This window comes from Bolinopsis microptera, chromosome 5 (assembly GCF_026151205.1).
Source record: "Bolinopsis microptera isolate Bmic1 chromosome 5, MBARI_Bmic_1.0, whole genome shotgun sequence".
In the NCBI taxonomy this organism is placed as follows: domain Eukaryota; kingdom Metazoa; phylum Ctenophora; class Tentaculata; order Lobata; family Bolinopsidae; genus Bolinopsis; species Bolinopsis microptera.
The window spans coordinates 8,548,367-8,572,010 of record NC_087076.1 but is presented as its reverse complement, the minus strand read 5'-3'; the positions used below and the strand labels follow the sequence as shown (position 1 = coordinate 8,572,010).

Sequence of the window (23,644 nt, the reverse complement as noted above, 5' to 3'; positions counted from 1 at the left end):
AATACGTGCGTGCGCGGCTTGAGTTGGAGGACTTCGCCGCTTCGACGCGCCGCGCAAACTAGCATTCTTGCTTCGCATCGTCGACGATCGTTGCTCTGCTTCGCAGAGCAACGATCTCGACGGATTGACATCGTCAATCAAGGCTTGAGCCGCGCCGCATAACAATTTATGCGTTTAGGGGCTGGAGTACGCGTGTTTACAGATTAATGAATTGTTGCATTGTAAATATTTAAAGTTGACGATATATTATGATTTAATAGTAAATTTTTCAAAGCTGGCTTTGGACTTAGGTAAAATTATAATTTATTTATTTAAAAGAAAAAACCACGGATAGTTTTTAATTTACATAGTCGTATAACTATAATCAAGTTAATCCTGTTTTCAAGAATGCGCGGCTTTGGCGGCCAGTTATTGACTTGTACATAAAATTGAATTTTAAATAGAAATGTGAATGTATTAAAATTTAAAACTTTCAAAACGGAGGCTTATAAATATTATTATATTATGATTGTAAAATAAAGGATAAAATTTTAAATTTGTTTCACTAAAATTTGTTTCACTAAAGAAGCATAATTACCCCAGTTAACTAGCTTAGCCGGTTTCTTCTCTAAGGCCTTACAATTCTTACATACCCACATTACTTCTGAGTGTTGCCCAAGTTTTTCAAAAGTTGTTTTGTGCATACAACACTTAGTATGATACCATGTTTCACAGGGACCATCACACTTAACGCATTCGAAGCCGGTGACATCATGAGAGCATTTACCACATGGATACACAACAGAAGGGGCATCAGGGTTGCTTCAATTTCTGATTGGAGCCTCAACTGGGCTATGATTGTTAGGAGTTCCTACTTCAACAGAATGATATGTTTCTACTACTTTTACTGAGTCTACTACTCGGGATTGAGATTTATTTGACAAGGGTTTTTCTAATCTGACTTGAGTTTTAATTGAAAAGGGTTTTTCTGGTCTGATGTGATGTCAAAGTCCGTACCTTGAAGAAGATGTGAATGGTTTCTTGTCATTAGGAATTGAGGAAGACATATTAGGGATTAGAAAGCCAAATTAGGTGACATATTAGGTGACATGAGTTCATTGGACATACCTCAATTGGACATACCTCAAATTATTTGTTATATAGTAGTGTTGAAAGTATTAAAACTGAGAGACTAAAGTGCAAAGAAACTACTCATACAACAAAAACAATAATGCATCTCGCCGATCTACCAAAGTGTGGTTGTGAGAAACATTATTTGATGCTCGGCGCAACCCAGTAGTGCATTGTGCTACAATAGCATGAGTAGCTTTTGTCAAGTTGCTTCAACAGTGAATAGTGATATTAAACGATTCCCAGTCCAATTTTGGTCGCAAAACGCCAATTCAGTGCAGAATCAAGCAAGTTGTAGATATATTTCATACATATCAAATTGGATGTGCTTTCGGTGGAGATGTAACCTACGCCATGTTTTATCTGTCACATAACAGGTAGCTCGAGTCAGTTGTTTCAAGTCAGTTGTCACAATGTTCAAAGTGTATCTTGGAGTATATAAGAAGTTGAACTTGCTGTCGATAACTGAAACCCTTATTCCCAGCACTGGCTTTTTTTGAAATTATTATTAATTATTCGAACAATATACACAAATAAATACAGTAATGGTAATTGTCTTACTGTAAGGTTAGACGCCTGAAAGTTAACTTTTGTAAATATATTAATAAATAAAAACGGTGTAGAACCAGGGTAGTAAATAAATACCTTTGTAACTTAAAATGGTCAACTACGTAAAAACAAAATTTCATAAATTCACACCACAACAACATGTAGTTCAGGAGGACTACACAGTTAAAACTTGAATATTTTTGTGTTTGTAGTCTATGCGCCAACTGAGGGGGCTTCTGATAATGGTAAGGATGAAGTTTACCAGCAGTTGCCAAGTGTATTTGATGAGTTACCCCGACACGATTTGAAATTTATGTTTGGTGACCTAAATGCTCAGGTTGCATCGGATTGCAGCTTGCTGTCAAATGTCATTAGTAGACACTCACAGTGGTACCCGATTGTTGGTAACTATCGTTGGTACTTTGTTCCAGCAAAATAATATTCACAAGGGTACCTGGAGATAACCTAATGGCTGTGTTGTTAAAATCGAATAAACCACATCTGTATCAGTAAGAGGTTTGGAATTTCTCTGCTCAATGTTTGCAGGGATGCTGATATCGGCTCAGATCACTATTTGAGAAGAGTACGGGTAAGGATCAAGCTTATGTCAGTATTACACTGTGTTATTCCCAACTTAAAAGTTATAAAACACGTTTTTAAGGGAAATTGTCGTTAAAAAGTCACGCCTATTGCCAACTCCTTGGAAAAGTAGTAAAAATATGTGCACTGTGTAGGCAGAGATGATAGCAGATGATAGGATGTGTCATTTTTGAAAATATGATTTCAGGGATGAATTATAACAACGAGAAATTGAAATTAAGTGTAAAATTCTATTTTATTTTTTCCATGAGGGATTCAATCCCTAGAATTCCCACTGGTCGACTGTGGAGATCATGCAAAACGTATTCAAGTTTTATTTACACAATGATCTTGTCAGAATGTTATGACTTCATAGAGTTCACACTACATACCTTTCTTAAGACTAGTGCTATAAGGTTGACTTATAGAAGATAAACCATGGGTAGGCAGCTAAAGCAGCTGAGCCTTCTTATCAAGAAGAACTTCATACTTTTAGTAAGTATTCCAAAACTTCTTCAGTTTTTATGAAGTTTTTGATAATAATTTATGAAATTGGAATGGAAGCTTCTATAAGAATAAATGTTTGTTTTTAATTGTGATCAATAACTGACATAATATAAACTGTCCCCAAAATTGAACTTTCCCTAAAATTGAACTTATAATTACTATAGCAATGAAAATGTAAGTTTTTATAGATTATCTAATATTTGATAAATTTTTACTTTTAAATTTGATGGAGAAATAGTTACTGTATATTTTTCCATGTAGTGTGATGATACTTTGTAGACATTAGTGATGATGTTATGTCATAATTTTTACTTTACTTTACTTTACTTTATCTCATACTAATGTTTTTCAGTGGCAGAGAAAGTGGCAAGTCCTGTTTGAGATTTTTCTCACATTTGTGCTTTTGTTAGCATTTAGCTTTCTTAAAGGAGTATTCGAGATTGAAGAAACATGCATGAGTAAGTATAGTAATTTTAGCGTCATGTGATATAAATGGTAGTATCTGTTTTCTGCTAGACATTATATTAAGGGTTTGTTTTGCTCCCTAATGATCAGTTTGATGGTACCGGTATGTATAGTTTGTTATCTTATCATATGATACTGAGCTAAGTATGCTCTCAAGAATTTTGAATAATATGGATAAATCAATTAAATGTACGATTTTTTTCAGGAGAATCCATGTTGACGGATCCTCTACATGATATTTGGGGATCGGAGGCTACCAAGAAAATCATCGCAATGTCTCCTGAGAACGACTTAGGTAATTTATCCTCTTTTCGAGATACCTATTTTTGGACTTTGGGGTTAATGAAATCTAGATATTATGATTATTTATGAGCAATAAACTGAGAAAAAACTGCTAAAATTGCGTTGGTAAAAATTGAGTCATTTCATGTTTATATCATCACATTTATATATTAAAATAAGATTGTTTTCAGTTAAGGAAGTGGCTAAACAAATGACAAAAATGGGTGCGTATAAACTAACTGATGATGTTGATGGTGTAACAACTCTTACAAAAGACAATTACATTGAAAAACTCAAAGAAATAGAAGCTGGGTAAGTGGTATCATCTTGTATCTCACAAAAATGTTGGCCATAAGTTAGTTTCTTTGGCTGTGGCCCATTCCAAAAGGGAATGTTGTAAACCAAAGTGTATCAAGAGCCCTTAGGAAAATGAACCCTCAGCCCCCCCCCAATGTAAATGTTTTTGATCTTAAATGTTTTTGATCTGTTACTTTTGTATTAAAATGTGTACCATTCTCTTGATTAAAATATCAGGCTAGATATTCTTAAAATGGTTTTGAGCAATCTCATAATTTCACAGTGAGAAGAAGCATCTGGTGGTATTTCCCACAAATGAGATATTTGATGACTACGTCAGAACGAGCTCCGGCCTTTTCAGAGCAGCGGTTATTTTTGAAGGGGATGAGAAAAACATATCCTACTCACTCAGATATCATAAAAATGACGCGATGCATTGGGGTAAACTCTTAAATTTGCTGACATGAAATGATGGTAGATTTATTGTATGTTTTACGAAAATTCCATAGTCCACAATACTTAACTTTTCATCCAAGACATTTTGTAACATTAGAAATGGGATAAATAGGAATGATTTTGTGAATATAATCTGAAAAATATTTTAGGAAATTGGAACACTGAAAGATTGTATCTTCGAGAACCTGCTGAAAAGTTCATACAAGGAGGGTTAGTTTAAATAATTGATGTTTAATATAATAATAATAATAATATAATTATCTACTCGATATTTTACCATGTCCCTAGTGAATTTGCTCAAGCCCCCTTTGTAAAATAGAAATTGTACTGCAATATTATGTTCATTAACCATGAAAATACATCATGTTTGTTCTAAATCATTTATCATTTAAATTTGAATACTTAATTTATAGATTAATTATCTTTTATTTCAGAGCGTACGATAACACAGGATTTGCTGCGTTACAAAGGTTAATTGAATCAAGTATCCTCATGGTTAAAAAAGTGGATTATAATCCTGCTATTGCCCTCAGGGTATGTCTAAATTTTGCTTGAAATGTTGTAAATTCAGAGCTAAACTTAAAGGGGCTCCTTTTAAGTGAATATTTTATATTATAGGGTTAAGTTATATTTTATATTATAGAGTTAGTACTTTTGTTGCTTCAAACATTAGGTTTGTCATGCCTCACCTGTCGTATTGTGTCGGACTACAACTCGATATATACATACCTCCACCAAATGAGAGGCCTGTATATCGAGGTTGCCGGTATTGAGAAGTTGAGAGGCACAGTAATATGTATGCCTGTATTTATACTATAATATAGAGGTTCTACTGTATCAACGAATCTTATCGTGAGACCACCCTGGTATCACCATGTTTCAGTCTGATATCGACATTTGTCACCCTAATAACACCATGTTTCACTCTAATAACACTAATGACACCATGTTTCAGCTCGTGCCGATTCCATCAACCAAGACTGATCCGTTCGTTGACAACCTTCTCCCAACCCTACTGCCTTTCTCAATGCTTATTGGAGCTTTCCTTATCACCTCTTCTATCGCATCTGACATCGTTGAGGTTATCATCTTATAAATTATCTTGTTTTATTTTAAGTTACGAAATTCTGATTACTCGAGATGTTTCTATTTTGATTCATTGCACTAATACTATGGGATATGTCATATATGAGTGGTGATATTTTGATTAAATTCTATAAAACTCAACAGGAAAAGTGTTCTAAAATGAGAGAAATTCAGCGAATGATGGGTCTGTCTGATACCATAATGTGGCTGAGTTGGATTATCCAGAGGTCTTTCATTGTAATCTCTTGTTCCGCCCTGAACACCATCGCACTTATGGTAAGATAAAAAGTTTTAGTAGGAAACTGAATTACTAGATATATGATGACTGATATCCAACTAAAACAGTTTTAGCCACCAATTACATAAATTACTAGATTAAAGTTATTGTTAGATTTATATTGAGGATCCTGTAAGTTTTAAGTTTGTTTGTCAGATCTTCCTCCTCCCCGATAAATGAAACTTGAAACACCACAGCAGAGAGTTTATTACGGGATTTCCCTTTCAGTTTTTCGGATACACACCTTCGAGCGACGGAACGGTTATTTTTGTGTTTCTACTCTGTTACTACGGAGCTCATACTTCTTTCATCTTCTTCATAGCGTGAGTTTATAAAGTTTCTTGTCTAATATCATTTAATTTTAGGTAACTCAAATATTTTGTAATGTAATGATCAACGAATAGTCACTGACGTGTTTTGACGCTAATATGTTTCATTTGTACGAACGAACCAAAAACCATATTAAAATCTACCCATAAAATAGCTACGAGAAAGAAGAGGCATAAGATCATCATTTTGTAATCGATATCATAGCTTTCTTAATTCAATGAGAATTTTATAAATATGAAAGCGCTTATTCGATCCATGACAATGGCGTCATCTGAAATTCTAGCCCACGTACAACTCTAAGACTCCAGCCCGCGTTTGATTTATGAATTGACAAGCACTGTTACTATTTGTGTGTTCATATAATTCACTGATGTTTTGTGCAACATTTAATATTAAATAATGCATTATCGATCTTACAAATTGTCTAGCTCAACAAAATTTAAACCAGATCCTAAGTAGGTCTACGTTTTTGTGCACTAAAATATGTACCCGCCCACAATAAATTGGTGTCCCAAAAACTACCAAATATCGTATATTTTGGCATGGTTTAAGATAGTGTAATAACATCTGGTACCAAGACCGTCGTCACCTTTGTGATAGAAACTGCAGATGGTGTTGTTAAGAAATAGTATCTTGCCATTTTCATTGTCGATTATAATAAAGTGAGAAATCGAGCAATAATCACGTCTAGACACGGTTTGCAATGACACGTGGTCTTATGTCACGTGGTCTTATGTCACGTGGTCTTATGTCACGTGGTCTAATGTCACGTGGTCTTATGTCACGTGGTCTAATGACACGTGGTCTAATGCTCTAATGTCACGTGGTCTTATGTCACGTGGTCTTATGTCACGTGGTCTTATGTCACGTGGTCTTATGTCACGTGCTTCATCTTTAAATGTGGTTCATTGGTGAATTTAGTTTTACTTCAAAGCAGCTGAGAAAACGTGTCAGCTGGCCTCGTTTTTCAAATGTCTAAGTTCTATCTGACCTCAATATCATGCCTTTCATTGCAAATCAAGTGAAAATTTGAAAGAAAAAAAAAGGATCCTCTCCACGAATACTGGTTGAATTACAGAAAGATGAAACTTGAGTGCTCTTAGGCGTGTTTGAGTAATGGGTTTCACAATTTAAGAGAAAGTTTAAAATGTATTTTCTCCATATTTCAAACATTAGAGCTGTTTGGGGCGGCAAAGCAGAAAGTTTACTGTTCACGAATTATACGTTTATACCTTGGCCTGCTGAGGATGTTACATTCCGGGAATGATTCGTGAAGATTAGATTAGTAGATTTACATATTATGAATATCTCATATTATCTTATTGTACTACTATTGGACCGTGCTTGGAGAAAACACTGTAATAATAAGCAAGAAACCCTGAGATTCCTATCTTAAGTAACGATGGATTTTTGTCCAAAAATCGCTGTGAGGATTATTAAAGAAACCAGGCATCTGATTTTGTGTGTACGTGACCACTGTATTTTACGTTTTGTGTTGTGTGCTACGGTACATCGTTTCATTGTTGGATATGTTGGTATGTCCTACGGGTATTCGTATTTATCTAATTTTATGTAATACAATATTATCATAATATTATAATAAACATAAACCAGTGTGCCAATAGCTGGTCCCCAAATATGCTGTGCGTGACCACCGTCTGTACGTGACCAGTGACCATGGCGTGATTAATGTGTCCTCTCTTCTTGTTGGTGGAAAATGTTATGTCTGCTTGTGATTGGCTATTAATAGCTCTTGTCCGCGAATGTTTTAAATGTATCCACCGATCATGTACGTGGGCGAAAGAATCAGTCAAAAACAGTCTCGCGAGCACGATTGTTATTTTTGCTCTAGCTCAGAATTAACTGTCTTCTTGGGTCAGGATTTGAGCTGGATATTATTTCATTCCTGCATATAATAATCACAAACTTGAAACTTTGCACTCTCACGCTCCGTAATATACTATTATATTGTGTCGTCTACCAAGATTACCTGCACTTAGAGTGGACAATCCTTATTTCTACATATTATGTATTAATACAGTGTAACAGCTAACAATGATACTATGTGTGTAGGGCGGGGCGGGGGGCCGGGGGGGGGGGGGGGGGGGGGGGCACTCACTTTATTTACCTCTCCATTTGGGCAGAGAGGCTACGTCAGCTAACATCTATTGGAAACAATGATACTTTATAAATGTTACATGTAATGTGGCCTCAAGTAAGACTGTGTAAATTAATCCTAAACTTGTTTATTCCGCTGGTAATCAATGATAATACCACATGCAAATCTTGACTCAGAACAGTTGAATTGATAACATCGTGAGCAACGTTAACAAAGTTAAGTTAGCTAATTTTAAAACATACTGAGTGTACCCATCTTCTCTAGGGCACCAATTCTCAACTTATGACATACCAGTTACCATAGCAAATAAATAATGGGAGATAAAATATGTTTATTATAACATAACTAGCGGAACACATTCCACTCTAAAAACTTATAAAAAGAGAACGTGCGTATAGAGTACACTTTACATTGTACATTATACACAAGCACTGACTTCCTTTAGCGTAGTACAATGTGGTCAGCATCAGCCAGCTATTTTTATCTTACTGCTCAATTGTTACTATTTCTTGAAGGAGTAGAGGAATGAACAGTCATATGCTTGTATTGTCATTGTGTCCTTCAAAAAGGCAACATTGCATTGGGACTCGGAGCTAAAATAACAGTGTAGAGGATAGAAATGGTTAATTCAGTGTTGAAGATATTCAAATAAGTATTCTTAATTTAAGCTACAAGGTAGCTGGACGTCTTTTAATGGGGTATTATAAATATATTCATGCTGGTAGGCAATAACGAGTGCACCGTAAATCATCTAGATGTAAATCTACCCTTTTTCTTTCGAAAGACTTTCAAGCCTTTTTTCAGGTCGCTACAAAGGAACTTGAAAGCAGCACCAGCCTTAATGGGGTTCCTGACCTTTATAGAGTATCTACCGTACATGGTGCTATCGAGCAGGATACCTCAATTGGGCAGGTTTGTAGTTAGTTTGTAGTTAGTTTGTAGTTAGTTTGTAGTTAGTTTGTAGTTAGTTTGTAGTTAGTTTGTAGTTAGTTTGTAGTTAGTTTGTAGTTAGTTTGTAGTTAGTTTGTAGTTAGTTTGTAGTTAGTTTGTAATTAGTTTGTAGTTAGTTTGTAGTTAGTTTGAAGTTAGTTTGTAGTTAGTTTGTAGTTAGTTTGTAGTTAGTTTGTAGTTAGTTTGTAGTTAGTTTGTAGTTAGTTTTTAGTTAGTTTGTAGTTAGTTTGTAGTTAGTTTGTAGTTAGTTTGTAGGTAGTTTGTAGTTAGTTTGTAGTTAGTTTGTAGTTAGTTTGTAGTTAGTTTGTAGTTAGTTTGTAGTTAGTTTGTAGTTAGTTTGTAGTTAGTTTGTAGTTAGTTTGTAGTTACTTTGTAGTTGAGTTTTTTCTCAGTACTGTGAGGTTTACCTGTCGTTTTTTTCAAATCGGATTTGAATTCTATTTGATTTTATATCAAATTGTTCGTACCATGCTTGCATATTTTATCGACATCATTTTCTATTCCTAATTGACTCGAATACTACCAGTAATTACAATATTATCTACAATCCATTAAATTTTAAATATTCCCATAATTTCAGAGGAGTAAAGATGTTGGTGTCTGTTCTCCCCCTTTCTGGCACATCTGTCGGATTGGTCACTATCGCCGAATGGGAAAAGATCAGGGTAATCATTATTTTACCTTTCAAATATGCCTCAGTTAAATGTGAGAAGATTTTGCTCACATTTAATGCGATCCTGTAGTAGAATAATAATTAAAAGAGAATAATTATTATTATGATAATATTATTGTTATGATAATATTATTATTATGCGTATATAACTTACCCAGCTTATAGTTTTCTTAGCTTTTATTATAAATTTATGCCACAAAAACTAACACGTTGTTTATGAGAGCAAAATTAATTTCCTTATGATAAAAACTACAATTTGGCGTGATAGTGTCAAGTGATCTCTCTTGGTCCCCTCATATACGAGCCATTGCAGATAAAGCTCGCCAAAAAGCATCATGGGTTCTTAGTATATTTCACACACGATCTCACTCCATCATGCTGACGCTATACAAATAAATGGTTCGAAGTCTGATTGAATATTGCTGTACATTATGGCATCCCTCGAAAAAAATCAGCGATATCCAAGAACTGGAGAGTGTACAGAAAGCATTCACCGCCTGAATATCAGGAATGCGCGATCTCCACTACTGGGATCGCTTGGTCTAGATCTATCTCTGATGGCTCTTCAACGAAGGCGGGAGCGATTCATCATTCTCAATATTATGTGGAAAATCCTCCACGAAAAGACCAGCAATGATCTGAACTTGAAACCGACCGGATATCCGGCTGAATCCGGTTCCGGCCGGCTTCAAATCCGGTTCCAGTTTCCGAAAATTTGGCCGGATTTTTGCCATGTGATGTGATACCTGTGGGAACCCGGAATGAGAGGTTCTTAGTTGTCGGTCACCGATCAGGGTATATACTCCTCCAAATACGAACTCTGCTGTGCTGGCGCAACGAGCGATACTTTACTTCGCTATGGGGTGGTCAGAAGATGTGATGGCCCCGTCAAGTCTTGACGAAACTCAACATAGGTCACATAATGTAGGTCAATTTATAGCGGAGCATAGTGTCCCGCAGTAATGGTTGTATCTGTAATCAATATTCAAATGCACTTATCTATAGCTAATCCATACACTTCATTGACATGTACAACGTGTAACCACTAGCTGCTAGCTTCTCAAGTTAAGATGTAAGATGTAAGATGTAAGTAGTGTAAGACTATTTAATTACAGCTTTAATTTGAGCCAGGTGGTGGAAAGTAATGCCCGTTTGGACTAATTTTCGCGAGAGAAAACGAATGATCTTTAATTTGATTTGCGCATGGAAGAAGATCTAGGGCCAGGGGTCGTCCAAACATTCCATATTTTTTAAATGAATAATTTGTTTCAGCTTGGAGCACAGTGGAGCAACATAGGGAACGGAATCAGCGCTGTTACTGAATTCTCGGTGTCTGATGTGATGCTCATGCTTTTCATTGACATTTTCATCTTTGGAGCTCTCACTTGGTAAGTGACAGTAATTTATATTTTTAATGAGATTGATGATGTGATTTTATTAGATTGACTTAGAAACTATTATTTTGCTTAATAAGTTGAGCGAAAGCAGAGCCTTCTCAACAGCACTTGATGGCAAAGCTTCAAGATTTTAAAGCCTTGTTGTCCCTTTAAAAAGCTCAATCTGTCTGTGAACCATGAGTCCACCGCTGTTGTTTTACTTGCCCTTCTTTCAACTTGCCCTTTTTGAGGAATTAAAGGACAGCAGTCTTACACAATTTTAACAAAAATTCCTGAGATGCCAACAGTTTCAAACTTTAACAACAATAGACTTTAACAACAATAGACTGCACCCTCTTAAAGATTAAACCCCGTTTGAGCACCGTTAGATTACAATACAGTTCAGTATTTGCACTTTTCAATACGTTTACATATATTAATGCTCGCTTATCAGTTTAGAAATATTAGTTTAAGAATATTAGCAGGATGGAAGAAGTTGTTTTAGTTTATGTATCCATATTTCTTTTATTTTATTTTCTTCAGGCTTCTTATCAGATCTTTGAGATGTTCATTTATTTCCTATTTTTGATTTAAATGAAGTTAATCGCCAACTTAACGAGGCTCACTTGTTTTGTCTGCAGCGTTGTTTGATGATGTATAAAACGGACAAGATGCAAAAAATGGTCGACATGATGTATAACACGGACAAATACAAGGATACAAATTTCGATGAAATGGCGGATGAGGGATCAGAGTGGATCCGGCAAACTCTCGGGCTAGTGAATCTCCAACATGTTGGATCTGGTGTTCCCGCATTTTGTTTTACTACACGTCGAGAAGTTACCAGGGATGCCATGGCTAAGAGTCTCAGTGCTGCGTTGAACATTGTTAACAAACAGGCAAAGTACATTATCCAGTTGGAGAACAATAATCAGAAACATCAGTCTGATGCGATTATCAGTCAGGGAATCATTGTTGGTTTACAAAAAGAGCTGCTGGCTACCAAGGAGCTGCTGGCTGCCAAGGACCAACACGTTAATGACCTGAAAGATATGGTTGTAGCATCAGGTGAGGATTTTGTAAAAACAGAGTCAAAGACGCACAGCCACGTGGTTCATGAACCAACGAGCTCAGAAGCAGGACCTTTGTTAGGATTGGATCCAAATATATTTAAAGATGATGTCAAGAATAATGTCGGGGTAGAAGACCGAAGTCGAAAGTTGATGATACTCGTATAAAGGGATCAGTGATGTGACAAGGTCGGTGTTTTGTTGGAAATTAGCGAAAAGCACAAAATAGAGGCTAGCAGAATTGGTGTGAATAAACCCAAGAGCAAGAGTTTCGACACAAGATATAAAGTCTTTTAGAATTTTATTTTGAAATTTCTTTATAAAGATTCGGTTTTGTGAATCTAATATGGGACGAGTAAGATTCCATTTTAGAAAGTTAGAAAGGCAAATTCTTTTATTGAGAGCTGCGAAAATGTGAAAATCACTTAGAATACCAGTTTTACGATCAACCTTTTAATTTTCAGATAAATTTTCTCTTTGTTTCATTCGACAATGATGCCTTCTTATATCATTTGTTAATGGCTTGAAGTTTTTTAATCTAACTTCTTATTTCTCATATAATTCGCACGTGGGCGGTCGTACAGACATACAGAAATAATTCTTTGAATTATAATATAGATGAAACACCCGATGTATAATATATCTTATATAATTATAATTTATACATCGTGTGTCTGCTTCCGATCGGTCCCTGATTACTTAGTCTAACTGATAGTATTGATGTAGAGTGTAGCTCTGTACAGCAGTTCAGCACGCAACTAGAAAGAAAGTTCGTTGACCAGCTTCTAGAACATATCATTGGCAGTCTATCAGAATAAGATCAAAGACCAGAAAATTATAACTGTTCCGTGTCTCGTGCTACCATTACGTGTAAGATATCTTTTGTTTAACAATCTTAATATATATCACATTTCTTGATCACGTACTGGACTTTGAAGTTGCTGGTCCATCTACTATGATCATACAATTATAGTATACATTATTGTGTAACTATTCAAGAAACAGGAAGTGAATGTAAAACTGCATGAATTCTATCAACCTTACCAGAACAGTTCATGATGTTTCAGAAACATCAAGTTGTGTTAAAAGCTGTTTAATAAAAATAGAAAGTGGTGTAATTAGTCTTACACTTTTAAGAGTCATAGTACAGATGAACACTTGTATCGTTAAATATTGTGCTAACAAATAAATATTACATAGTATTACATAGTATTACATAGTAATACTTTCAACACTATTTAATAAAAAATAAGTTGAGTATTATTATGTAATGGATTGGACGTGCTTTAACCAGGTGCAGCCAGTCCACTCACCCTTGACCAATGACCCTGGCTCCATAATATGAATTAATTGTTTTAATTATGAATGAAGAGCTCAAATAAGTTAAGACATAAGTACTTTATAAATATGGAACTGATACGGAACATTCACAAATACCATTCTTACAGTTAACACAGGCACTATTTTGTCCATTATAACTCGTACGTGGCTGAGTTATGATACATTGTTATATGTTTACATAAGTCATCACATTCTTGCCGGTTGCATGGTGTGTTTATATAAAGTAACTAGATACTTCGCTTACATTTTCCAGACGCAGCATACTAGGAATTAGCTCATGTTAACAAGACAGCAAACATAATATGCATTTGCATTTGTATTTGTAACTGAGGAAAATCATTCCTACACCCCTGGTCGATTAACAGTAGCGCAATTATGTCCTTCGGTTTTTGTCCAACTCAATTTGTAGCCAAGAGTTCGATTTATTAACTATCACTCATACGAATGATGCACTATATACTTTTGGTTTTGGGAGCAAACTTGTCACATACGGGTATATGGCCCCCAGAATATAGGTGGCCCCCAAAATATAGGTCATGTTAGTGGATACAGTTCTAACCAAGATAAGCGATACTAATGGGATCTGTTACTGCTATGTTGGAGTAAAACATGTAACTAATGTTTCTGGATAAAAATTTTGGACCTACATGAGGTATTTTGGTATATTTGGTCATGACAGCGAAAGATTTAAACGATGTTGTCATTTTCTAGAGGGGTAAATATGGCGAAAAATTGTCATGACAAAAATCTGTCCAACACATGCCATTAAGACTACTGGTATGAGTATAAGTATTATTTTAAGCTATCTTTTCATCGAGACATCTGCAAACTGACAATTTGGAAAAAAGTTATGGCCACCACAATTTTACGGGCCCCCAGAATATAGGTCTATACGACCCCCAGAATATAGGTTGGTCAAAAACCCTGAACATGCCCAAAACCATGCTTTGGGATGCTCTACTTGTAGCTACTAGTCTCCTGAACCCACATATCAAGTTTTATCAAAATTGGATAAAAATTGGCCGAGTTATGGGATAAAAACAAAAACCATATGCCCATATTTGGGCATACGCACCAAATTTGATCGATTTTGGTCCATAAATTGGTCAAATATCAATATTTTTGAATGAAACCAACTTTATATGGAAGGTAAGCATATATTACACATTCTCTATGATTATCAGCTCAATATCTACCTAACTGTGGATTCTGTGTTCAAATAATCGCAAAAAATGAACAAAATCGCCCATATCTCAAACTGACTTCGCTCAAAACAATAGAACTCAATAGGGTTTCAATATTTTCACATGAAATTTTCAGAATCAACGTAGAATTGTCTCATGACCTTAAGTTTTGGGACAGAATTTTGAGTTAGGCCTTTAAAAAATTTGGCGGCCAAAAATGTCTGATTTACAGTCATTGAGGTGCACATTGTATTGATACAGATAAAAACAGCCCCCCTCAATCATATCTAGGGACACTCCTTCAATCTTATTTAAGTATTTAGTTAAGATCCCTACTAAATGAGTGCATGAAAGCTTTTTAACTAGTAAAATTAAAGATTTTACTCATTACGGGTATATGGCCCCCAGAATATAGGTTTTAAAAAAAAAATAGCGACCAAGATTCTGCATTTTCTCTGTCACCCTGAGCATTAAGGAATGTGGGGTAGTGATGAGAAACAGTTAAAGAACATATGCTGAAGAGATGGCATCATCAAAATGTATGAAGGTGGAGTATTTGAGGACGATTTTTGCATACCTATATTCTGGGGGCCGTAGTTTTTGATTTTTTGCTATTAAGTATACTCTAAACCATTTCAATTTAGTATCTGGAGCCATTGGCATCATCAATACAGTCTCAGCAACATATTCTGACTGCATATAACTGTCTGTGACAATTTTAGAACAACTTAGGAACAGATGTTTGGACCTATATTCTGGGGGCCCTGTTAAAAAATGGTATTTTTACAGGTGAAAAAAAAGTACACTTAAAAACCTAATAATTATTTTCAACTACCCAAGAAACATTTAAAGGGTTATTATGTACATATTTACAGCCCTAAACATGCTTAGAAGTAGTTTTAACACCTGTTTCTAAGTGCTCAAAAAACGACCTATATTCTGGGGGCCATATAACCGTAGGTCCAGTTTCGACTTTCGACTTTCGACTTTCGAGATCAAGATAATATACAGGGTGGAATGTGGATCAGAGTAAATGACCGGACAATTAGGCAAGGTGCTAGGATATGGGACACACTCAACTACCGCCACTATCGATATTATATACTTACTTATATAGCGAATTCTTGCTTGGAATCTCCCGTATGTGACTGTTTATGTGCTCTGACGTAATGCCAGCCAACATTAGTCTGTAAGATTTGGAACGCTCGAAATAAAATAGGGTATTTGTCACCGCGCAATTATCGACTCTGGATCACGCGCGCGCGCGCACGGTGTTAAATTATTATTAAGCTATATATTTTATTACCACGGTGGAAAATACTACTGATGTCATGATCGTCACGTAAGATTCTGATTACCTTAAATCAAAGTATACGTCATAAACAGGATTTTATAACCAGATGATAAATGATTATGCCTCGTTGCCATGGTCATTCAAGATAATCATACTTTACGTTAATATTTACGAAGAACGCCACCCATCGCACTGAGCACATCTAGAATATTTGCTTCAAAAGTCTTATCACTTTCTTCGTTTTCTAAGATCAGTTAGAGATGAATTAACTACATTGATACAACTTATACCTAGTGCACAACATGAATTAAAATGTAAGGATGTTTTGGATTTGAGGATCAGCCTGAACCTCTTTATGCCTTAATCGCAAATATTAAGCGGTATGATATGGCTCTTTCCAATCCCTTGGGAGCAATGACGTGGCTAAGTGTTGAAATGTTCATTGTTGTTCACAAATCGATGCGTCGCTAGCAATCTCTATTCATCTTACATTTTTCCTACCGAAACAAAGTGAGTGTATCCAGTATCACCTTTAAGTATCACTCCAGTAACACCTTTAAGTATCACTCCAGTAACACCTTTAAGTAACACTCCAGTAACACCTTTAAGTAACACTCCAGTAACACCTTTAAAAGGTAGCTGAATCTCGAACTAACTCTGGCAAAGATTATAATATATTATTTTATTTGCAACGGCCCTAGGATCAATGTGCTTTACTGGGTGGTGCTCAGCCTGTCACTGCCATTTATGGCAGTTACAGGCTAAGCCACTAGGCTTAGTGTGTAACATAGTTATAACTATGTTACACACTAAGCCTAGGGTCAGGGTCCCCAGGTAACAGTGTGCTCTATAACCCCAACTTTTAGTTTATACTGAACCCCGACTCTTGCAGGTATGTTGAGAACGTGTTCCCGGGAGAGTTTGGAGTTCCCAACAGTCCCCTCTTCTTTTTAACCAAGAGTTACTGGTGCGGAACTACACCCAAGAATGTGGTTAGTAAAGTTCTGTTCGGTAACTTTTCATTAATGATAGAGTCACTGAAGTGTTCGTATTGTATTGAAATTTTAAGTTTTGCTTTGAAATATATCTTGGATCTCCGATCTATCATTAAAAGTAATTGTATCACATGCATGCCAAACTTAAATTATAGCTAACAATATGCAGATCAGGATCGCGATTATGTGAAATTGAATATATCGGCAAGTCTCGAAAATATTTGAAGCAAAAAATTGTCGAACGTTCAAATTTTAATCTTTTGACCTTTTAAATCAAACTCGTGCAGTTACTGTCATTCATTGATCACACTATTCTGAACAATTAATCATATCGTTTTTCAGTTCAAACTTTATTCAAAGTATGACCAGAAAATGTTCGCTTATTATTTATGCCGGTTGAAAATTGTCAATCACCGATGTTGATTTCTTATTAAATCAAAAGCACTGTCTAGTTTTCCACACTATTCGACTATTTATTGCTATTTGTCAGGTTAACGGTTTCACTGAGGTAGCGGTAAGATGATTAGTTTTTGCTGCTAATTGGAGCTAAATGCAACGTCCAGAATTGAGTTTCTAATTTGTTTTTCAATTCCTGTCACACTTTTTTTTACTAAACCGAATCGATTAAGATTTCTGCTCACTGCTCAGCTACCCTATCTAAAACACGGCCAAGTTCTTAGCCAATATTTATCAATAAAAAATTACGCTACTGATTCCCGAGTATATCCTAAAATATTGCTATTATCTATTGAAGCTGTTAAATTTAAAACTATTTATATTTACGTTTTTCTCTGTTCTCGCTGGAATTGGTATCTTACCTACGGGAACTAAACAACAATGCAATTCTTAAAACTAACTTAAAACATAATCATGATAATAGAGGGTGACGCCATCAAAATAGGCCCAAACATTTTGTCGAATCTCAAACTAAATCATTACTTACTAGTGATGGACACTCAGATTTGACAACCGTATCGCATTGTTTTGACACGAGACAGCCAATAAGCAATCAACTTACAGCACCGAAAAAGCCGGCTAAGAAAAAAAAACAAAAAAACCGTTCTAGATATAATAAGTATAAGAGTTGAGAGTGTTAAAAGATGTAAAATAGGTCTCGGCCCTATGGGTATTATGAGCACCAAATATGTCACGTGAACATCTAAACAGTTTGTAACTGGTCCATTTATTTCTAAGCACGATACCAAACACCGAAATCAAACACTAAAATCAGCTCCTGAGTAGGCCTCAGAAAGAATCTTTGGCTGATGATTTGTATTTATTTATTTTATTTTATTTGTATCTTATTTCAACAATACAACGGTTTATTTTTGTTCAAATTTACACATGAGTAGAACTAATTTTCCGTGGAACTGAAATGATAAATGATCTGGAATTTACTGTACAGTGTACACACCACACAAATGCTACATTTTATATCTCAAAGTAAATACGTATCCTGGTGTGCTAGCCCTGATTTAACTATTCTTCACTGAACCATGTTTAATGTCATAAGTATTCTAAGCACCAAATTTGTCACGTGAACAAATAGGCAGTGTTTGATTGGTTATAGTAGGCTGAGAATTTCTGAGAGAATTTCCTGAAATTGTTGGCTCGTGTACGTTTTGGTTATGTAGGTGATCATATTTATTTCTCATAAATCTACACATTAGTAGACCTTATTCTTTGAGGTTAGTTTTATTTCAACCTGACTGTTTACTGTACACAAGAAGATTATCGCGGCCATGATCCAGCACTAATTCTGATTAAGGTGTCATGAACAAAGTGAAATAACGAAATGAATTCGGCTGTAAGATCACATCTCTTAGGGATTTCCAATGAATAAAAAAGCGATAATCTTTTTCAGAATACTGACTGAATAATTGCCTGCAGACCGATTATTATCTCAAATCTTCGTCAGTGTACTGCCTCAGCAATCCATATTTTTCAATTAGTAAACGTAAATCAGACGTTTTTGCAGTTTTGCGAGAGAATGTGAGAAGGTACTGTGTCAAATTGTTAACTGTGATCTTATTCCTTACAAATATGTATCTCTCAGAAGGTGGATAATAATGGAACATGTGCATAACACGTGCAGTACACAACACGTACAATACACAACACGTGGTAACACACGTGCATAACACGTGGTAACACACGTGGATACCACGTGATCTTATTCCTTACAAATGTATATCTCCCAGGAGGTGGATAGTAATGGAACAGATCATGATAAGGTAGACCCAGAGTACCATGAGAAAGTCACACAGAAACTGAAAGCTGGGATTGTTATCAAGAATCTCAACAAAAGTTTCCAGGTTGGATGTTAGATCGAACTACAGTTGTATGAAAAGTTTTTAGTTCCCTAACTAATTTAGTTAGGAAGTCCAGGAGCAGTTAATATTATTATTTGATCTCTTAATCTTGTATATCCTCTAGACACTTGATGGGGAGAAAGTGGCGGTTAAAAACCTGTCGGTGGAGATGTATGAGGGTCAGATAACAGCTCTATTAGGGCATAACGGAGCAGGTAATTAACATTACTTTTAGTTGTTCGTTCGTTAATTTGCTTAGTACTACACAATGAGATCAAAATATGTAGTTGCAATTTTTATTTTGTTGTCCTAAATTTGTGCCAGCGCCTCTTGCCACCATGATAGTTTAAAAGATTAAAGGGCCTTTTTTCCCAAAATCATTTCCAATTTGAATTAATTTCCAATTTAAACTCAACCCATTTGATATTCAAAACCGCTTTGAATCTAATTTTGAATTTGCCTGATCAAATGTTCCCACCCCCAGGTAAAACAACGACAATAAATATGCTGACAGGAATGTACCCTCCCTCTTCGGGTGAAGCTACTGTGGGAGGACACAACATTATACACGACATGACCGGTTTGTTAACATTTACTCACATTTTAATTGGAGATTTTCTTCTTATAACTCAAATCCAATGGTCATAAAACGTTACAACAATTTTTTAAGAACTAAACTATCATTCTCAGTCAATGGCTGATTTCTGAAGAGAGTGTACTGTTAATCACTTGCATCTACCTTATCCATACCAATCTAACCCTGTCATGATTTATTTTCTATGCCACCCGGAATAAAACCTGTATAAATACCAGGAGTACGCGAAAGTATGGGAGTTTGTCCACAACACAACATACTATTCAAATTCCTAACCGTTCAGCAGCACCTCGACTTCTTTATCCGTCTCAAGGTACTGAAACTTTCTGGAAATTTCCTGGGTAGATAAGTTCTGTTTGGAGTACAACAAGGCAAACGTTTTATTTCTAACAATGGTCAAGCACTGCATAGAGTAACTTTAACTCTCAAATTGTAACGCATTTCAGGGGGTTGAGGACGAGAAGGAAATAGCGGACGAGATTGAGCAAATGTTGGAGGCTTTAGGTATCGAGGAAAAAAGAGACGAAATGTCAAAAAGTTTATCTGGTGGCTTGAAACGTAAACTTAGGTAAGATGTTTCTAACAATTTTTCAATTTAAATCTAGATTTAAAACTAGGGTCATGGAGATCAGTTCGATAAAATGAGAAGAATTGTTAAGTTTTTAAGTTTGGAAATTTATTCTCTTTACAGTGTTGGAATCGCTCTGAGTGGTGGTAGTAAGATTGTTTTGCTAGACGAACCCTCCACTGGAATGGACGTATCGGGAAAACGAGATTTGTGGGACATGCTTCTAAAATTAAAGGTGCAAACACGAAGATTTATTCATTTGCTCTTCAAATCTTTTCCGTTTTGCAGAAGCAAGTTTACTTTTTCGTATTTACATAAACTCTGTAGTTCAAAAGCAACCTTTCCATCTTAAAGGCTGTATGTAATATGAGAATTATAAGACCTAGAGGCTTTGCCGAATGGCGAGTACGCTCTAAAACCCAAACCTAACTCATGGATCAAACCACTCATACTCTCTATCTAAATCTCCTTTTCAGGCTGGTAGAACTATAATCATCACAACGCACAGTATGGACGAGGCTGATCTTCTTGGGGACAGAATAGCTATCATGGCTGCTGGACAGTTAGTCTGCTCCGGATCCTCTCTATTCCTCAAGAGAAAGTAATTGTCTGCATGTTTGAGATATGGTGTTATATTTCTATATTTTAGTTGGTCTCGTCACATAACAGAGATCTAACAAAAAGAGAACTTATTTCCTGTTTCCGTAGATACGGAGTGGGATATCACCTGACTCTGGTGAAGGAATCAGCGGACATGAAAGACTCAGAGGTTGAGAATCTCACCACCTTCATCCAGAGCCACGTTCCAAGTGCGACGTGTCACAGCAACGTTGGCAGTGAGCTGTCCTACCTTTTGAGTGCCAGTGATGTTCAACACTTTGTCAAACTTTTCCAGGTGAGAAGATCTGAAAAAAGTTACCGAAAATTACCAAAATCTAAAGAAGGCCAATTTTGACCTCTTATTTTGTGGCTCCTTATTTTTTGGCGCTTATTAAAAGGGTCAATGTAAGGACGATCTGGTTTCCCTAACAAACTAAGTAACAATTAAATGTCCTAGTTTTCATAAGTCTGGCTTATCAAGTTATCATATCTATATTTTATCGTCCAGGAGTTTAGACGTACTCAAAAACCCGATAATGCATATCAATGGATCGTCCTCATAACTTACTAACTTACTCAAGATGCATAATATTTTTACCATAATTATTAATTCTAGGCCCTTCACAATCATCACAAGTTCCTTATTAACTGTTACTATCTCGTAGGTACTTGAGGAAGATTCTGGAAATTATGGTGTTGCTAGTTTTGGAGTATCTCTCACCACAATGGAGGAAGTATTCATGAAGGCAGGCGAGGGACACGACAGCAATGTAGCTGCTATAGAGTGAGTTTCGTCGAGTCACCTACATGCTTAGTTTGAATGTTTAAGATAAATTAATGATTTTGGGGAGGTTTCGGACAATATTCTGATGCCTTTAACCTGGTAACTACTTTACCTGTTCTCGTATTGGCACTGGATTTAATACTGTTTCTTATTCAGTGCGGATAATAAAGACGAGAGAAAGATTAGAAAGTTTGATAGAAATGAACTGAACAGTGGAGTACCTCTTCTTGGTCAACAATTCTTATGTCTGCTCAAGAAAAGGTTTGAGATAAATTATAAGAGGGTGTTTATTTAATTGTTAGTGTTTATAATTATTGGTGCGATAATACCTGCTCCGCCATAAATTTGGAAATTTTACAGAGCGATTGTGAGCAAGCGGAACAAATGGATTACTCTTGGCATGGGTTTCATTCCCATTCTCTTCATCTTGGTGGGGTTATTCACTTACAAGGGCATGCAATCTATTACCGTAGGAGTTCCTAGAGTTCTCTCCCTAAACGAGTATCCTAACAGTGAGATAAAGGCAAATGTATATTTTGCTGGTAAGTGAAAGGAGCTTTTAGTTTCATTGTAGTAAAAAATTAGGATGTCAAAACATTGACCAAATATCATCTTATCAAAAAAATAACTGTACAAATTTGATTCAGCGTTAACCTTATCTCTTGTAGTCTTGTCGGCTGAGAGTAGAGTTGAATTTGACGTAATTGACACTATTGTTGACTCCTGGAATTTTAGATGTCAGGAACACGAAAGACGACCAATCCTCGAAAGACGACCAATCCTCGAAAATAAAAGACTACCTGAAGAACAAACTTGACGTGATGCTGACGGACTTTACAGACGAAACTAACGCTCTGGATGGCAGTTATGGAGGCACTCTAAAAGATTGTTGCTCAAACCCTTTCTTACAGGTATGGGACCTTAGACCCTAAACAAAATATAATTTTCTGATTTCTTACAAAGAGATCCAAATTTTAAAAGCTGTACCGATCTTATTTTCTTGTCGTTCACTAGATTTACTATTAATTATTGTTATCTAACATAAAGACATAATCAACTTGCTAATTTTGTGTACATAAACAATGAATTTGTGACAAGTAGTTACCCACAGTTGAATACGAAATGCATTGATTTGGACGTCCTTAAATACGATGTGTGTTACGATGATTATGAAGACTCGAAGTTCACTTATACTTTCTGTCGTGCATCATGCTTTGATCTAACGGTCGACGAGGACAAAAAAGGAGCAGATTGCACTGTCAGGTAACATACAAATTTAATTAGATAATTTGTGTGGAGTTCAATCAATTTAATAAGTCTCCAAATTTGAGAAGTTTCGTCTAAGCTTCGTGAAATGATTATTTTAAATGGCTAGAGTTTTTGTTGCATTTTCAACAGTATTCGTAGATACTCCGAGTTTCTCCATATTTCCGATTCACTTCAGTCGACCTAACCCAAAAGACCCCAACGAAAAGACCAACTTCTACCAAAACTTATACCTGAAAAAAGCAACCGAGAATAAAGGCAGCTTCTTCGTCGATGTCCAAGGTACGTCTATCTCTAATAAAACAATTCCATTGCCAGCCGCTTAAAACTGAGAGATTAAGGATTCTCAAAAATAACAATTCCCAGTTCCGTTTTATTTTTAAACATGCCAAATATTGAATATTTCAGGTGGATTAACATTGTCGGACACCTCCGACTCTTACACTGTCTACAACAAAGAAGGAACAAAGGTTCCACTTTTTTTTCTCTCGTGACTTTTTCCAAGCACAATGTATGTATAGTAGAGCGAACTAAAATTTATAAATCTCAGTTCGCTCTACTATACATAACAGATGTGA

At 35.8% G+C, this 23,644-nt stretch overlaps 2 protein-coding genes across 5 annotated transcripts in view; one reads left to right on the top strand and one right to left on the bottom strand.

Moving 5' to 3' along the window:
• LOC134814988 (5'-AMP-activated protein kinase subunit gamma-1-like) overlaps positions 1 to 1,148 on the bottom strand; it is a 52,123-nt gene extending 50,975 nt beyond the window's left edge. For all 4 annotated transcript variants that reach the window (XM_063823383.1, XM_063823385.1, XM_063823384.1 and 1 more), the window contains exon 1: positions 1,123 to 1,148. The gene's annotated coding sequence lies outside the window, so the exon portion shown is untranslated. The remainder of the gene's footprint in view (positions 1 to 1,122) is intronic.
• Positions 1,149 to 2,594: 1,446 nt separating this feature from the next.
• Positions 2,595 to 23,644, top strand: part of LOC134814986 (phospholipid-transporting ATPase ABCA3-like) — a 93,383-nt gene continuing 72,333 nt past the window's right edge. Inside the window, 29 exon segments of the mRNA XM_063823380.1 lie at positions 2,595 to 2,733; positions 3,098 to 3,203; positions 3,416 to 3,505; positions 3,684 to 3,804; positions 4,073 to 4,230; positions 4,395 to 4,455; positions 4,680 to 4,779; positions 5,201 to 5,326; positions 5,476 to 5,607; positions 5,837 to 5,931; positions 8,862 to 8,969; positions 9,589 to 9,673; positions 10,954 to 11,069; positions 16,839 to 16,938; positions 19,143 to 19,256; positions 19,378 to 19,468; positions 19,738 to 19,833; positions 20,067 to 20,161; positions 20,295 to 20,416; positions 20,540 to 20,651; positions 20,893 to 21,017; positions 21,125 to 21,311; positions 21,682 to 21,800; positions 21,957 to 22,061; positions 22,161 to 22,342; positions 22,536 to 22,711; positions 22,912 to 23,063; positions 23,245 to 23,348; positions 23,475 to 23,536. Of these exon segments, the coding sequence (XP_063679450.1) occupies positions 2,677 to 2,733; positions 3,098 to 3,203; positions 3,416 to 3,505; positions 3,684 to 3,804; positions 4,073 to 4,230; positions 4,395 to 4,455; positions 4,680 to 4,779; positions 5,201 to 5,326; positions 5,476 to 5,607; positions 5,837 to 5,931; positions 8,862 to 8,969; positions 9,589 to 9,673; positions 10,954 to 11,069; positions 16,839 to 16,938; positions 19,143 to 19,256; positions 19,378 to 19,468; positions 19,738 to 19,833; positions 20,067 to 20,161; positions 20,295 to 20,416; positions 20,540 to 20,651; positions 20,893 to 21,017; positions 21,125 to 21,311; positions 21,682 to 21,800; positions 21,957 to 22,061; positions 22,161 to 22,342; positions 22,536 to 22,711; positions 22,912 to 23,063; positions 23,245 to 23,348; positions 23,475 to 23,536 (3,297 nt within the window). The 5' untranslated portion in view covers positions 2,595 to 2,676.